Below are 17,148 nucleotides of genomic sequence, written 5' to 3' on the forward strand. Positions count from 1 at the left end.
GATGCTCAGGAGGACCATTCTGGCTTGAAGTCTGTGAATTAATTAGCCTGGACCTGAGGAGAGACATCAGTAAATTTAACCTCCTTATGAAACAGATAGCTGCTTGGACTGCTGATATTGCTGCTCAGAACCCAAACCTCGTCTTGCAGTGTAATAGGGGAAACATACGAAGAATGGCCAATGTACCTTCTCAAAGTAAGTGCTTTGATTTGTTTGTGCCAGACTTTTTCTCTATTAACCTCCACAAGATTATGATGTCTATTGAAACACCAATGATGCTAAGATAGTTATATACATTTTGCAGAAAATCTAATATGTTTTTTCACTACTACTATGATTTTTTCAACTTTTAAGACTTTTTTTTAAAAGAGACATAATGAATTATTAGAAGTTCAGACATATAAATTCAACCACACTCCTGAGAGTTATTTGAATGATCATCTACCTTTATGTTCTCTCCATCTGTTGTTTGTAAACCCATTTACTCTAAAAGGATCTATAAATGTCAGTCTCTCTAACAATAGGCAAAAAATTTGTATCTTCATCATATATAATTTTGTGCTGGTTTTGGCTGGAATAGAGTTACTTTTCTTCACAGTAGCTAGTGTGGGGCTATGTTTCAGATTTGTGCTGATAACAGCTTTGATAACAGAGGGATGCTTTCGTTATTGCTGAGCAGTGCTCACACAGAGCTGAGGCCTTTTCTGCGTCTTCCCCCACCCCACCAGCGAGCAGGCTGCGGGGGCACAAGGAGTTGGGAGGGGACACAGCCGGGACAGCGGACCCCGACTGACCCAAGGGGTGGTCCAGAGCATACAACGTCATGTTCAGCAATAAACTAGGGGGAAGGTGGGCCAGGGGGCTGCTGCTTGGGCACTGGCGAGGCAATTGTTTTCATTTGCATCACTTGTCTTTCTAGAGGTTTATTTCTCTCTCTTTGTTATTTTCCTTTTCATTACAATTTATTATGATTATGATTATTATAATTATTATTTCAATTATTAAACTGTTCTTATCTCAACCCATGAGTTTTCTCATTTTTATCCTTCCTAGTCTCTTCCCCCCACCCTGCTGGGGAGGGGAGGAGTGAGCGATCAGCTGTGTGGTGCTTAGTTGCCGGCTGGGGTTAAACCATAACAAATTTTTTGGCATAACTCTTATAAATAAATAAGATATGTTGACTTAAATAAATATGAAAGGATAAAGATTGCTTGCCCAAAATTGCATAAGCATTTACAATAATATATCATTCAAGCAAACAAGATCAACTCTTAGAGACATTGCAGGAAATAAATCAACAGTGCAGAATAATCAAATAATTGGTGTGGAGAAGCTTATCTACATTAATAAAAATGAAATTATTAAAAGTCTATTGTTTTAGCTTGAATATCACGGTCAGCTACAGCTGAGAGCACTCCACAGATTTCCATTTAATCAAGGAATGCTATATTTGTATAAAGTTTGACTTTTTAGGTCAGCAAGCTGAATTACTTGTTCTGCATACAAATTATTTTGTTCAAGACCTGGGGTTTTTGTTGGTTTTTTTCCTAGATGGGAAAAAGTGGTGCAAATAAGAAGGCCATCTTTATGGATTGTGGTTTCCATGCAGGAGAGTGGATCTCCCTTGCTTTCTGCCAGTGATTTGTGAAAGAAGACAGTAAGCTTAATGATGAAAAAATATTTTACAAAATACAACTATGTTTAAGAAAACCTTAAGTGAGCAGCAAAAGCTGACGCCACTGCAGATTGCCTTTTTACCTCTAAATACCTGTCCACACGTCTCTTCTCTCACCTCAGATGGTTAGGGTGTAACTACTTAGACCAGATCTTAATGGTTGGACCTGTAATCTTTCAGCAGCTTAAGACTACCTAAAAGCATGTGTAAGAGGTACTGACAACTATGGGGGTTACTTACACAGTCTATAAATTCCTTTTTGTACCTGTAGTCAGAGAAAGGTGAGAGATAAGCAAACAGGTCTAGTAAGGAGTAGGGAATAAGGAAATTCAAGGGCGCATCAGAAGACATTTGAATAGACGTCAGAACAGCCATCTTCCTACAGCGTCAGGTGCTGTGTTCCCTGCAACCAGCTTTAGTCAGTAAGGCAACAGAGAGAGTGGAGACCTACCCTCAGCAAAGCACACAGTGCAGAGGAAATGTGTCCAGGAGAGGAGGGAAGAAGACTATAGATGACGCTCCCTAAACTCCACTCAGGAAGAGGGAAACGCATATGCATCCCTTTGAGCTGCCACTTCAAGTTGTACAGAATGGTTTCTAAAACATGAAACCATATTCAGGAAAGAGCTACACAAGTGAAATTAGCTTCACTTCAGGCTGGGATACTTTAGGCCTTGAATTAAACAATTTTATCTCCTTTGTCTTTTCCTTCTCCTTACCACCACTATAAAGCAGGTGGGAGTTATCAAATGCTGCACAATCTTCTCTACAGAGAAGAGGTATATTCCCCCTCAGCAGGGGGACATCAATCAACTTAGCAGAACAACTCACTGATTGAATCTCAAATTTTGTAAGAATTCCTGCCTGAAGATTAAGAAAAAACAAACCCAGGAGCAGCAGCTGGGGTTTAAAACCCAAGTAAAGGAAGGTCAAAGTATGTGAGTGAGCCACTGGCAGAGGCATTGGTGGCAAGTATAATCTCAGTCTTATCAGACAGCCATGCGGTTTTGTGTAGGGAGCAGTGGAAATTGAATGTGACATCTCAGTAGAGTCAATGGGAATGTGATTTCATTATCTCCTAATAAGGCTGCAGACAGTATGTGCTACCATTTTTCTCTTGGCAATTCACGTCACTACAGCTGTCATTTTCACTGTCTGGTCACTTAATTCATGGGTATACCTGACACCAGCAGTGGCTCTGCTCAGTGGATCCAAGTGTGGATAGGCAGACGTGCTTTAAAAGCGCAGTCCTCTGAGCATCATCAGCGGTTCACTTGGGATTACTTCTAGACATAAAAGTAAAAAAAAACCTAGAGAAAAACATGAGCAAGGTGGATTGTTATATGTATTTCCAAAAAAAACCCAAGCATAAAAAAAACAAAACAGGAAAAAGTAAGCTCTAGTGATCTGAAACTTCGTTTCTAGATTCTACATCCAACCTTCCTACCTGCTATTTACAGGACAAAAGATGCCCTTCTCCATTGCATTGCTCCCTGTGTTGTCCTTTATGTCTGTGCAAAGTAAAGGAAACATGGGTGTGACATACTTCTTAGAGCAAATTTCCATGATCATTGCATGCTCCCTCAACACTGATATAAATCTGTGAACAAGAATACAAAGTGCCAGGCCATGAACAGTCAGGATATACAGGTTTATAGCAGGAGTTCTTATGTCTGTTATTCAATGTATGTGTCTGGAAAAGTGCAGGGAAAAATCTGCCTCCCTATGAACATGTGCATCCACAGCATTATGACTGCAAAGGTGTAAGGATGTTCTTTGGAAATATTCTCTAAAATTTTGGTTATTGATGAAATTTGTCTGCACAAAAGATATAAAAAAAATGGGAATAATGATTCTTCCTTCTCACATAAATTAAACCCAAACCTTTAATGTGACAGGATGTAGGGAGAATACATAGACAGCAACTTTGCTCTGCCTGTAAACAAGAAGCTAGTAGATGGAAATCTCTTTCCAGTGACTTATTATCCTATTCAAGATCAACACTGCTTTACCATATAATTTATCTATGAGAATGAGATGGCTTTCTAACAGCAGTGTGGTTTGAGTCAGTGTAAAGCCTCTAAGTATATGAATATCACAGAGCTGCCATCTCATGTGGTGGAGTGACCTGGATGACTTTGCCCACCACATTCATTAATTCCTGACCCAGACCCAGGCCTTTAAATACACACAGGGGATACAGATCTATGAAGGCACCATCAGCTTTTTCTACTCTTCTCCAACTAAGCTGTTGAGACCTATGGAGAAGATACTGTCATGACCATACTTCTCAATAGCTAGGACTTCTATGTTTTGCCTGTTGTTAATATTGATAGTTACATTTACACTTAGACAAATGTAAGTACATTCTTCTTTCTCGAGAATAATATTGCTGGAAAAGCCAACTGTTAGAACTTTCTCTTAGTTTTGATCTATGCTTCACCATTCTATTTCAGGACCACATGTGGAGAAAGAAACCATCAGCCATTGCACTGGTACAGATCCCAACAGGAATTTTAATGCTGGCTGGTGCGGTTAAGCGTCTCCTAACAATAGCTGCAAGTGATCATACAGAGGTGCAATAGCCAAGATGCTTAATTATGGATTTTCCCTACCTGATGGTTGGACCAGCTCAAGCTTGAGTGAAGACCACCAGTATAGCATTGTGGAGTAGCTTGTGTTCAATTTCTGGAGCAGTTTGGGGCAAAAACCAGATTTGGGTACTAGCGTCACCACTACGGCTACTTCTATAAACATACACACACACACACATGTATCTATATACACATATATACACTTACACACATGTATACACACACATATACATACATACACACATGCACACACTTCTATGAGTTCAGAATAGAAACCAAAAGAGTTTTCTTCTGGTTGGTTTCAGTCGGTGGAGAGAGGTCTCTTTTGAGGGGTTTCCACTTGGTTGTTTCCTGGAAGTGTCCTGGACATGGGGGAGATATGCAAGGAGAGGACTGTTAAGTACTGAAGCAAATCAATATCCCAAATCACTTGCATAATATAGAGCTTTACATCAATACTCATATTCTTCCAATTATGCACACGGGGCATATTTATTTAATGCTATGTCATGTTGCCCAGTGTCTTAACTATGCAATAAAATATTCTCTCCTCTGATATGGCATGTTGTCAGTAGGATTTCCAAGGCTTATGTACAAAAGTGGTGTAACATGATTCTCCTAACAACCAGCTTTTTTCATTAAATACTCATTGAATTCACCTTTCTTCCCAGCTCTTGGGGCCTCAAAAAATCCCTGTGATTCCACTTACTGTGGCTCTGCACCTGAGTCTGGAAAGGAGACCAAGGCTTTGGCTGATTCATGAACATCTTTCTACAGTCAAGGCATACTTGACAATTCACTCCTATTCCCAGCTGCTACTGTTTTCTTACAAATTACCATCGAATTAGCAGAAACTGGTAAGTCTCTTTGTCTTTTTGACATAATGAAAAGAATAAGTAAAAATCATCACTTGCTACTTGGGTCCATTTAACTTCAAGCAGTTTCTTTAACATCTGGAAAGAATCTGTACTGCCAGTTTTTGAAAATACTTAGTCTTTCATAGCAAGAACAAGGGAAACCATGATGGCTTCAAGATAGTTCAAGCACAAGATAAACTTAAGAGCTTTATTTAATTTCCGCATACACCATGAATTTGCCACAAGGTCAGGTTTGTCTTCCAGTCATGCTGTACAGAAATCCACTACGCTGTGCAGCACTGCTTCTTCCTGACTCAAGAGGTTGCTGTGCATGTAGCTTAAATACATTACATAGAAACATTATGCCCCGTATGTCAAGCCAACAGCTTGATGGATTGTAGTCACTATGAAATGACTGAACTGGTATCATCAACAGCAGACAAGGATCTCTGTCTGCCACTCCGTACTGAACCTTAATTCTCCCTGAAGTAAAATGCTGAAACTCCTATTGATACAGGTGCAGGACAATGAGGCGATTTTTGTCAAAAGCATAATTAAAAACAATTCGATACAAAACAGGTAAAAAGTTTCAGTTCCGAGGCCTTTCTAAACAGGCCTGGATTCAAACACACCTTTCATTTGGAAGAGGAGAGGATAAATGTGGTGTTTTAATGGACAAGACCTCTTTTATTCATCCTAGAGAAAGGCCACACCCTAATGCCACTTAAGTGAAATAACAACAGTCTGGAATATATATATTTTTTTCTATCCTTAAAAAACACAGAGGGGGTTAAAACTATTAAATGTGTATAAAAGTTGTAAACATTTTATAAGGCCAAAAATCAACAATCATGAATAATAAAATTACTCAGTTCTCTGGCATATTAGCAATTAGAAGCTGTTGGCAGGGAAAACAACACTGCAAAACAAAACACACATATCTTGATTCCCCCTCTTTCCTGGATTCTGCCAAAAGTCCAAGGCAACAACACTGTGTGTTGCTCTGCTGGGCAGGTTTGACAGATTTATGAGTGCTCCCAAATAGATGTCATCATTCTGAAGCACAAATACAAATTGGGGCCAACAGCGGTTTCCTGTTGCATTTTTTACAGCTTAAAAGAGAGGACAAAATTAAGATGAAGATTTTGTTTTCTTAATTTATATTCCAGAAATTTTTAGTTGTAATTATTCCAAGGAACTGCAGTAATTTCTGGTCTTCAGTTTTTACAAAAGCTTCACATTTCACACATTGCAGTTCAGTCTAAAGTAATAAAACAACACAAAACCCTTGAAGCTGCTTTGTTGTCAAGAACACAAAGTTCCCATGTGTTAAAAATTTGCATGACATTCTGCCCAATTTTTTTGAATCAAGAGCAAATGTGATGAAACATAACTAAAAGTACAGCATGTTTCTCACAGTATTAAATAAAAAAAGTTTACATTGACAGCTCATTATTAAAACAATCCTTAACAATAAGAACCTATGTGCTTTTATAGGTTTTCAAATCCTTTTATTAAATTAAAATTTTATATTGGCAATGTTCTATTCTAATACACAGTAAAATTTAATGAATCACCCATACTAAGGTTCTACAATTTTTACCAATAAAAACTCTCCTTTCCTGCCATAGAGGACAATTCTGCTATTACCATTCAGCATAAAAAATAAATAGCTCAGGAATGCAGGCTATATATATGTCTCTTCAGCCATTTGACTTCACTTTGTAAGTTAGTCTTTCCAACATCACTTTATCCTATATTTTAAATCAGGCACATTGATCCCAGGGGGAGTTCCATTATTTTCCACTACAAAGCAATCACAAATCTGACCACCATGACAAGGTGACCTTATGAGTGTTTTTAACATCTTAATTAAGGGAAAATATTTCCTTTATTGGTGATCCCAACAAAAAGACAGCAGGATCCCAGAGGTGTTCAACTTGTGCAGTATCTGATTTTTAACAAGGAAAGACTTCTTGCCAAAAATCCTTCTTTTGGAGAATGAGATCAGAGTATCACCCAATCAACATTGCCTGTAGTTGAGATAATTAAACAGAAAGGGCCTAATTCACGCCAATGTCAGTGAATTAAATAGAAAGACTGACTTCAACAGGCTCTGGGTCAGGTTTGAAAGTGCAGCTTTTCAGGTTACTTCAAATAACTAAAACACGTTCATTTAAGCTGTGACTAAAGAAAATTTAAGAATTTCAATCAACAATTGTACTTGCTTGAAATGAGACAGCTACAGAAAGGCGTATTATTTTTATGCCAATTGTGTTTCATGTCTAAAAGTTCTGTCTAGATTTAGAATTTAGAGAAATGCTGAAGAATGAGAATCTCAACTTTTAATAGAAATTGTTTGGGCAAATAAGAGGATCATAAATCATTTTGCAAATGAAGAAGCAAAATTTATAGTGCCATTATCTTATCTTAGATGTTATTTTTACTCTGACAGATCCAATAAATTAAAGGGAATATAGTTGCAATTTCTCATCTCTTTCAGTGAGCAACTGGACATGTGCTTAAACAAAACCTCATGTCTGCTTATCATTAACAATATTTTGTTCCATTGTATTTAAAGGTAGCATAATACCATGGGGCTTATGCTGCATTCCAGTGTCTGAGATACAGAAGGGCATAAAAATTGAGTAATTTGGGATTGAAGACACTAAGTCTGCAGAAGAGAAAGATAAAGAGAATGCTTGTACCTTCCTTTCCTGCAAGCGTACTGAACAGCGTGTCCTTGGGGCTCAAAAGACTTTTTCTGTTCACAGCCTCAGGAAATCACCAGAAGGCATAAAACTGTTCTGGCTTTGGTTTCTCAGGTAGAACAGGGCACTCTGAGAATCCCAGACATCCTTTTTGCTCACTGCATTGCTATAGCAAATCAGAACAACCTCAAAGTTATTGTAACTTTAAGTCAGGGATTAGAACTATCCCTCAACCACCCCCACCCCTGGGGTGTAAAATATGATGAAAGTCACGTAAGTCCCTTCCTTCCCACAACTTCCCACTCTTGTCCTTAGATGCAAGAGGATCTCCGAGGATCTCAACCCCACAGCTCACAAGGATTTTCCCCAAACTCTTCTCCCTTTATTCAGGGTTGTTGTTTTGTTTCCCCTCCCCCTCCTGGGGTGCTGCACAAAACTTTCACTGTTATCCAAACAATACTTGAACAACAAAAATAAAAACACCCAAGACAGGAAAATCTGGATCAAGAATTTCTCAGAAGTTACGCAATATTCTTGTGCTGACACCGTGAAAGAAATGTGTACTCCTTCTGGTGAAACATTTTGCCTGCTTTATAATCCTCTTGACTCATTCTTGACTATACCCTGGAGTGTTACCCTGCACACAGAATACACACTTGAATCCATCTCCTACAGAGAACAGAAGCATTAACTTTTCACAATTAAAAAATGTGCTTGGCAAGACCAGTATCTCTCCATACCCCCAAAAAATTCTTCTCATCTTCATTTTACTACTCACACTTTGTCCTCTTGCAGTAAAGAACTCTGTATTTAATCACACTTTTCATAAACAGTGCAGCCCATATTGTTTAATCTGTTCATATTTTGGCCTTAGCTTCCTATTAGGTCACCCTATGCTTTCCTCATTTTCAGCAGACAAATGTAGCTTTATCAATTCTTGTTTGTATATGAATGATTTGATAGAGCAGAGGAATGTGCATTGCACCCCTCCTTCCTTTCCAGGTTCAATTCCATCTTTCAGTTAAACAACAAACTTGGCGCCAAATACATGTCTGCAGCCAGCTCATACTCATTGTCAGATTAATGTATGTATATTATTACAGTTTGGCATGCTGCAGAATATTATATTAATTTACAATCCAAGATAATTTTCTAGACATGGGATTTCAGTTTGTATTACTTGAATGCAAACTGGCCACATTCGTTATTGTTTCAGCTCACTGAAATTCACCTTCCATATTGGGATGGTCAAGCATTTCATTTCCTTTTGAGTGCTTAAAATAGGATATAGTAGAAAGTGGAGATATGCCCAGAGTCTGTATAGCCTGCAAGAAGGGTGACTTTCAAATATATTGCATGACATCGTGAATATCAGTCTGATTATTTAACTTGATCCCTGGGAGCAAAGTCTTTTCACTCCTGACTTTATTCCTGAATGTGTTTAAGATATATAAAGACTTGTGGGTAAAAATTTTTGAACAGCAAAAGAGACTATGTTTGAACATCTCAGAGACTTGGACATACCGATGAGGAGTTGCAACGTATGCTGTTGTTGTATCCGTGCTGTTGCAAAGTCCTGGGACTGTACTACTTGTTACAAGTAAATATTGCTAAAGTCAACTGGGAAGCACAACAAACAGGAAAGTGGGCAGAAAAGCAATATTTGGAATTAGCTTCACAGCTACTCCAGCAAGTTTGCCACAACAGATGTCCCACAACAGAACTGCTCTGTACTGGCAGTCTTACAATTGTGAAAAGGATGTTTTTAGTAGCAGCATCTTCCAGATGAAGCTCATGTGTGAATCTGGCTGAAAGACAAGAGTCTCCAAAAGCTGTAGGGCACATTCACCTTAACTCAGTTACTCTGGAAACCCTCTAACCAGGGATCAATTTCTTAAACACTCTGTGAAACTGCCACAGAGAAACAGGCTTGCAAAGAAAAAAAAGAAGCATCATACTAAAGTCCTCCACTTGGCTGGATTCCCCGGACTCTTGGGGGACATGTTTAACTATGAGCAACAACAGAATAGTGAGCTAAATTACACATCAGTCTTGGACTCTTTTGAGGGGAGTCTGTTTTTATTGGCAAAACAAGAAGCCTCAGAAGTTTAGCTTCACTTGGCTAAAGCTGACTTTGCAAATACACATTTTCAGACTTTCATTACAAAGGAAGTTGAGAGTCGCTTAAGTAGCACATGAGACTGAGATGAAGCGAAAATACAGCTTTAAGCCTCTGGCAAATCAGTTTGCAGTCCAGTGAGGGAAGAGAGCAAGAGGTCCAGTCAATCAGTGAAAAGGCTTCTCGAGATCACTGTCAGACTATGAGGGCAAAGGGAGTTGTCCACATGCAGCAGCTGCATAATCAACGTCCCTGAAGTGTTTCTAAACAGCCGCAATTTGCTGGCAAATCTAGCCTGACGATACAGGAGTAAAATGAGGGAGATGCTCCCCCCAAAATTACCTATTAATACGCAGAAGGTGCTTAGCCTGATAATTTATCTTGTTCGGTCAAAACTCCAAATGAGGTGAGAAAGAGAGGCCAGTAACGTATCTTTCATTAAAAGCTAATAGCTTTAAAGGTTGCGAATTATGTAAGATAATGGCAACTGAGAACACAAGTCTGTTGTCTCACTGGGCCATGCACTCTGTACACTAGATCAAGCAAAATATTAGTAATTGCTGTGTAAACACAGATGGGTGATGAGTGCAGGGAATACTACCTTCTGCTGAAATGACCAGCTCTGTGAGTTCAGCTGCAACTCAGAAACTGAAAAGCCGTTTCTGCTCCCAGTTATAAGGTATTAATTTGGAGTTACTTCTAGGACTTCAGGGCTCCAGTTGTTTCTCTGCTACTGTAACTCTCAGCAATATTTTCCTTGCAAGAGTGGGATTCTTAACAGTAAAACAAACAAACAAACACCAAACAAACCACAACAATTCAGTTAAGCCAGTTGTGCAAAGAAAGAGACCTAGAAAATCACTCAACAGCAAAGAGTATCCTCAAACGTCAAAAAGATACCAATGTTTCTCCTTGCAGCTGTATTCCAGATAACATGCAAGCTTGAAAATCCAAACCACTTTTCAAAAGCTAAATATCACTTGCCCTTTTGGAAAATGTTGGGCATTATTTATATACCTCTGCAAAAATCTCCACGTTATTTCCTTTTTATGGATGGTTTTGAATTATTGTGCTATTTAAAAAAAAAAAAAGAAAATATTTTCCTCATATTTTGTATTTATACTCACAAATATTTACTTAATTTGTATTATTCCTGCTGTTTTACATTATATTATTATAAGTAAGAGGTGACTTTAGTTCCTATAAGGTTAATTATTTTTTTTTTTTACCTTTAGGTTTTGGACTATAAAGCTATTAGGAAAGCAAATGGTAGAGAATCACTTAAAGGAAAAAAAAAATCAGATATCAAAACTTCTGATAAAGTTTCATTTCATGATGAAGTCATAAATGCTCAGTCATGTTTTTCACTTAGAGAGGGTCATTTAAAATACCACCTCAATCTCCAACCTGGACAGCTTGAGAAAGTTGTTTATTTGGATTCCAGGCTCTTAACAGCTGGAAATCTCAACTGCTCTTTCTACAAATCTCTTTTTACAGCTTCCTGGCCAATAATACAAAATCCCTCAGGTAAAAAAATCTCCTGACGTACTTTTTCTCGTATATGTTGTGGTATGATTTAAAGGTATCATTTGTCAGCTGAGTGAAAGGAATGCCCTATTCTTCCCAAAGAGCAGCTCTGCTGTTCTACTGTCCCTAGTATGCAATTTACTAAAGAGAGAGCAAATACTAGTTACCAACAAGTCCATACATAGCATCAGACTGTCTTTCCAAATTTAATTTCCACTTCACACATATCTGAAAAGAGGAAGAATCAGATTAGATTTAAAAATTCATTCACTATTGAGAGAAGATTTGACTCAATCTCAGCTGCTGATTGAATGCATATATTGTAAACAAAAGATGACTGAAGAAAACCTGGTATCACTAGCAGATAGTAGTCTCCAACCTCCACAATTCCCTCAACATGTGTTAAAAATTATTATGGATTTTAGAAAAAATCAGCTTGCTAAGGGATTAAGAAATCCCAACCAACCAAAAAAACCCCTTACTTTGGAGAGCACTCAGCTACCGTAATCGCTCTGTACCAAGACTGTGAAATGCAAGGCAATAACATTCTTCCTACAATTGCTTGTGTTTGGACAGTAGAGAGACCAGAAACCAAATCCCACATTCAGGTACAGCCAATGTTATAGGTGGAAGCACAAGCTCCAAATACTCCTTGGTCTATCTTGTTTGAGTATTCTTAATGTGCTAAATGACCAAATTCCTACAGCAAACTCCCATAATTCTAGAACATTCAAAATCCAACATTTGGGAATGGGGAAGCACTTGCAATTCTGCAATAAATTAGGCTGCCAGTGCTAATGCAAACGTATTTTGATGCCATTTTGTAGAAGCTGAGAAAACTCCCTCAATTAACTAAGATTTTCTAAACACATTGTCCAATACGCCTTTTTGAGTAATTCACAGGAACACTTGAAGCATAAGGATGAACAGAGAATATTTTACAATATATCTTCCACTGGGAAGTAAGCCAGAGTATAACCTACAGAGAAAGAAGGGGCTTGAGGAAATTCCTGGAATAATAAGCCATTCAGTTGCAAGCTGTAAAGAAAGATATGGCAACCCATTGCTTACTCTTATACGGAACATCTGCTTTCAAAAATCATTCATATTTTTCATCTGTTAGTAATAGTTTTCATGTTTTATTACCAACATGCTGTATAATGAAGAACTGGAAAAGCCACACGTTCCAAAGAAGTCTGTAATTTTCCTTAATGCAAACATACAAAGCTTCATAGTACTATTGATGGGCCTGATCCAACCTTCACTGAAATCAGTGGGAGTTGAACGAGTCCCTCTGTGCAGAGGAAATGAATTGAAATTAATGAGACTGCATATGGTTCCAGGGTAATTTATGCCTCTTCTGGCTGTTAATATTTATAAGACCTTAATCTGCTTCCACTTGTATCAGTGTTCAACTCCACTGACTAAGCTGACTCTACTCCGAATTTATAGCTGCATGAATACAAGGAAAAGAAAGACTACTGTACGTTCACAATTTACTGTACCAAGTTATTACTGTTCTCTAATATTCTCTTACTTAGTTTTATTCTTGTACAAGTTTCTTCTAAGTATAGAAAATCCTGTTACCTTTTGTCCACTTACCTATCCAAACTATACTGGACTATACAATGGGCTGTACATCAGTAGAGCAATACGCAGACTGGGCTATACTCCACTAAAGCTTGGAGTTCTTTACTGATAAGCTCTTTTCACAACAGGACAAGCTGTGCCTTGTCAGCTACTGACATCTAGTCATTCTGAGAGGTGAACGATAGTTTTCAAACAAAAACTTCTCAAGCATGGCTTTTCAGTTTATTCAGCAATGTATTTGCCTAGATTCACTCAGAAAGTTTCTGAAAATCTGCATTTATCACTTTTCCTACAGAATTGCTCATGCTGCATCCAAACAGCTGGCCAGTTTGTATAGTACCAAATACACATATGGCCCAGGAGCTAGAACAATCTGTAAGTACTGGCCTAAATATACTAGCCATCTATATTAATTGCTACTAAGACTATCAAATGCAGTTTTCTAGTGATTCTTGTTCCTCTTCCTAAGTAGGCCCTTTCTTTCTTCACATGCATATACTCAGAGGTATATATGGAAACTGTCATTTCTAAAATATGGGATGATATATTCCTTAAGGATCCCAGGGAGTGTGTGACCCCCTGGAAGGTAAAGTGATGTGGTAAATTGTTTAGGAATTCATGCTATGCACATGAATTCCTAAATCATACACAGCTTAGATTTAAACATAAACATCTCGACCTGAGATTTTCTGCATTTCCAGTATCTTCAAGTCAAAGTGAAAAGATGATGTGAATCCTAAAGAATGGCTTCAACCACTCTAGTAACACAGATAATTATTTCTTTTACTTTGCATTACAGTCTGAGAAATGTACTAATTACAGTTCCATTCTTCTACCCTTCTTGGGAACTCAGCTGTCAGGATATGACCTTGGCAGTGTCAAAAGCTGAGCTGAGGTTGCCAAATCTAGATTTCTAGAACTTTAATATCTCCTATATTTAAGATCTCTTAATTTACTTAAATATGGAAACTAATATCTTTTCCCTGTTTCTCTTTCCTTAAATAATTTAAAAAAAAACTTTAAAAAACACTTTGTCCCAATTTTTAGAATATTTATGGAGATTTTTCCTTTAAAAATGCTTTGGTGATGCTTAGCAATTCTGGAGGCTCCTTCCTTACCAAAAGAGACTGCCTTCATTCTACCAAAGTACTGGAAAGGGAGGGTACCATTTGTGCAGAAGAAAAAGATGGAGCTGATATCCCAGATCTGCAGTTCTTTCAGATCTGTATGAACCTCAAAAAGCTACCCAGTGAGAGGGTATTTGTTTCTGATACCAAATCTTTCTAAATGACCCCATGCAAGCACGCCATTCTTCTCCTTAGACACTCCTCCCATGGTCTCCCCACAATATTGATGAGGAGGCAGCAGTTTAGCTTATTTACATTTGCTTGCATGTGTCAGCTGGAACGAAGTTCACAAACAGCCTAAAATCACAGAAGCTTTTCCACGAGCAGGAGAAATCAATCAATTCACTGAATATTCCTTTTTATCTGTCCTTTCTGCATTTCTGGCTACGTGACTTGACTCCAAAGTATATCACATTTCAATGCGTAGCCACACTTTTCCAGTTAAGCTTTACTTTATTTCTTAATCAACCGATCCTGCTGCAGGGGGCTCTGACGACTGGGCTTACGATCAAGGCATCAAGTACTCTTTCACTTTTGAGCTCCGAGACACTGGTAGATATGGTTTTATTCTCCCTGAAACTCAGATAAAGCCAACCTGTGAAGAGACTTTACTTGCTGTTAAATATATTGCCAATTATGTCCTTGAGCACTTGTATTAGAATGGAGTTCTAAAAACTATTAAAGGCTTTATTCAAAGATGTCTTCCTCTTTATTCTTCCCTAACAATAGGTTTTTATTTCTCTTTACTTAATGTTCTTAGTCATAGCCTTAGCCCATCATAGGTCAATAGAACTACAAGTTTGTCAAGAGAAATTGTATCTTTTATTAAGGCAAATGATATAGTTGGGGGGGTCTAAAAAGAAAGAGCACAAGAAGCTTAATCAACTTAAGGTAGAAGTTGCTTTAATGATTAAAATTATCTTTACATACAGCAGACAGGCAGAACATTAGAACTTACACAGCCTAAATCCTAAGCAGAATGAAAACAGCTAGGTGATTCATACAAATGCACTTTCATCCAGCCATCCATTGCCTTAATGTCAACAGTAGCAAGGAAAAGTTCACATCACGTACTTTTAAAATTTTATTAGCTGTGATACGCTCTTGTGAATTTTCTCAAAACCCACCCTGGATTGCCCCATCACTGAAAACTAGTTTGGATCTGAGGTCACTGCTAGTCCAATCTGAACTCAGTGCTGAAGCTTATAATTACTATTAGTTTTAAAGACCAAGACCTGATACAAATCATGCTATAAACTACCCTGCATTTAAGGTGCTCACACTCACTACAGTAGCCTCTCTCAGAATATTCTCAGAGTCCTGGTACTCCCTGGGGCCCCACATGTTCCTACTGCCATGAGCGGAAGAATCATAAACAGCCATAAAGACTGAGTCTGGTGATAAATGATTAACTGTTTCTTTCATGAGAAGCTGTAAAGAATTATCCCTCCCCCCCAATCAATTTTCTGTACAGGTAATGTGGGTCTGATCGGGTCAGAGTGAGTGAGAGTGATAAATAGCCATTCCGGGCAGCTTTGTCACGCAGCTGCAGAAAATGTGTTTGGCATTTATTAATGCTGTTTAGAGCTTGGCTAATATGGGACACACTCTGCAGAAAGATGGGGGAAAACCTTATGTCAACACAGAACCTGGCTGATCTCCCTGCCATTGCTGGAAGCTCTGAACAAAGACTTCTGCTGTCCGTTGATGCTCCTGGAATTAGCACCATTTCTGGCAGGTCCCTAGCTGATGCACTCAAACCAGCATGAAATGCATCTTACAGAGAAAATGGTTCTCCCAAGAAAATCATCAAATTCAGACGTGCCAAATACTATGTGTTCTCCTTTTTTGCCTCTTTCTGTGGAGGGAAACAGAAAGACAATGTCCAATTTAAAATGACACTTTCATTTGCATGTATAAGAAAAAGAAAGGAACACATCCACTAGCCCACTCCAATTAGCCCAGCAGCACTCAAATTAAACTAGTCCTCACACACAACTGATCCATCTGTTTTTGATCACTGGTGAAACTGAACCCATGTGTGAAAGTAGCACATACCAGAAAAAAGACATGTCATTCTGTTTTGCAACAGAAGTGGGGGGAAGGATAGTCAACATTATTAAAAATAGCACAGGATGCAAGCAGAACATACTAGCCAGAGCCAAACATGTCACAAAGGGCAGGAAAATAAATAACTCAGAACATAAAATATTTTGGCTAATTTTAACTAAGTATTAACAACCACCCAGGGACTATCCTGACTATAACTGTATTATTTGGGATGATATCACAGACCCTACACCAACTGCAAGGTGAACTGTTGATACTCAGCACCGTTCATTACTAGGAAGGCTCTTTGTAGGACTGCAGGCAACAAAACACACAGTTATAAATACAGTTGAGGGGGTACGTCACAGCACCCAGCAGCTCCAACAGTGTTAGGGTTATCCCAGTTAACTTAAAACTGTGACTCCAAGGCAGAATATGGCACACATTTAGTAGCTCTGACATTCACAAAGTCAAATCACAGCAAGGCAGTGATATGCAGCTTTTCTGTGCCTTCTCCATGGAAGGCACTCACTAGCACCTCTGGACAAATTACAGATGCAGAGAAGAAGAGCAATTAAATGTGATATATCATCCATACAGCTTGGAACATACAACAAAAAATATATGGGAGAAATTTAAGCAGGAAAGGACATTCTGCTAGCAGGTAAGCTGTTAGGGCAGAGACACTGAAAGAAAACACGGCAAGGAAGCAAAGGTTCAGCAACAAGTCACAATGCTTCAAATTTCAGCATTGCTTTCAAAAAACAGAAAATCCACATGGAAAACTGATTGATAATATATTTTCAAAGATGCCATCACAGTTATTTGGAACCAATTCCTGTTATGAAATAGATCTTACAGAGAACCAGGAGAGACAAAAGAAAAGAAATAAAAACATC

General features: G+C 38.3%; 1 protein-coding gene across 1 annotated transcript in view; it reads left to right on the forward strand.

Annotated features, from left to right (window-relative positions):
- Positions 1 to 15,151, forward strand: part of CPB1 (carboxypeptidase B1) — a 36,344-nt gene extending 21,193 nt beyond the window's left edge. The window contains 11 exon segments of the mRNA XM_069793038.1: positions 96 to 139; positions 141 to 195; positions 1,552 to 1,657; positions 3,924 to 4,033; positions 4,132 to 4,147; positions 4,150 to 4,209; positions 4,941 to 5,025; positions 5,027 to 5,126; positions 5,161 to 5,165; positions 13,369 to 13,448; positions 14,672 to 15,151. Of these exon segments, the coding sequence (XP_069649139.1) occupies positions 96 to 139; positions 141 to 195; positions 1,552 to 1,657; positions 3,924 to 4,033; positions 4,132 to 4,147; positions 4,150 to 4,209; positions 4,941 to 5,025; positions 5,027 to 5,126; positions 5,161 to 5,165; positions 13,369 to 13,448; positions 14,672 to 14,859 (849 nt within the window). The 3' untranslated portion in view covers positions 14,860 to 15,151.
- Positions 15,152 to 17,148: the final 1,997 nt, after the last annotated feature.

The sequence above is a fragment of the Haliaeetus albicilla genome, chromosome 9 (genome assembly GCF_947461875.1).
Source record: "Haliaeetus albicilla chromosome 9, bHalAlb1.1, whole genome shotgun sequence".
NCBI lineage: Eukaryota > Metazoa > Chordata > Aves > Accipitriformes > Accipitridae > Haliaeetus > Haliaeetus albicilla.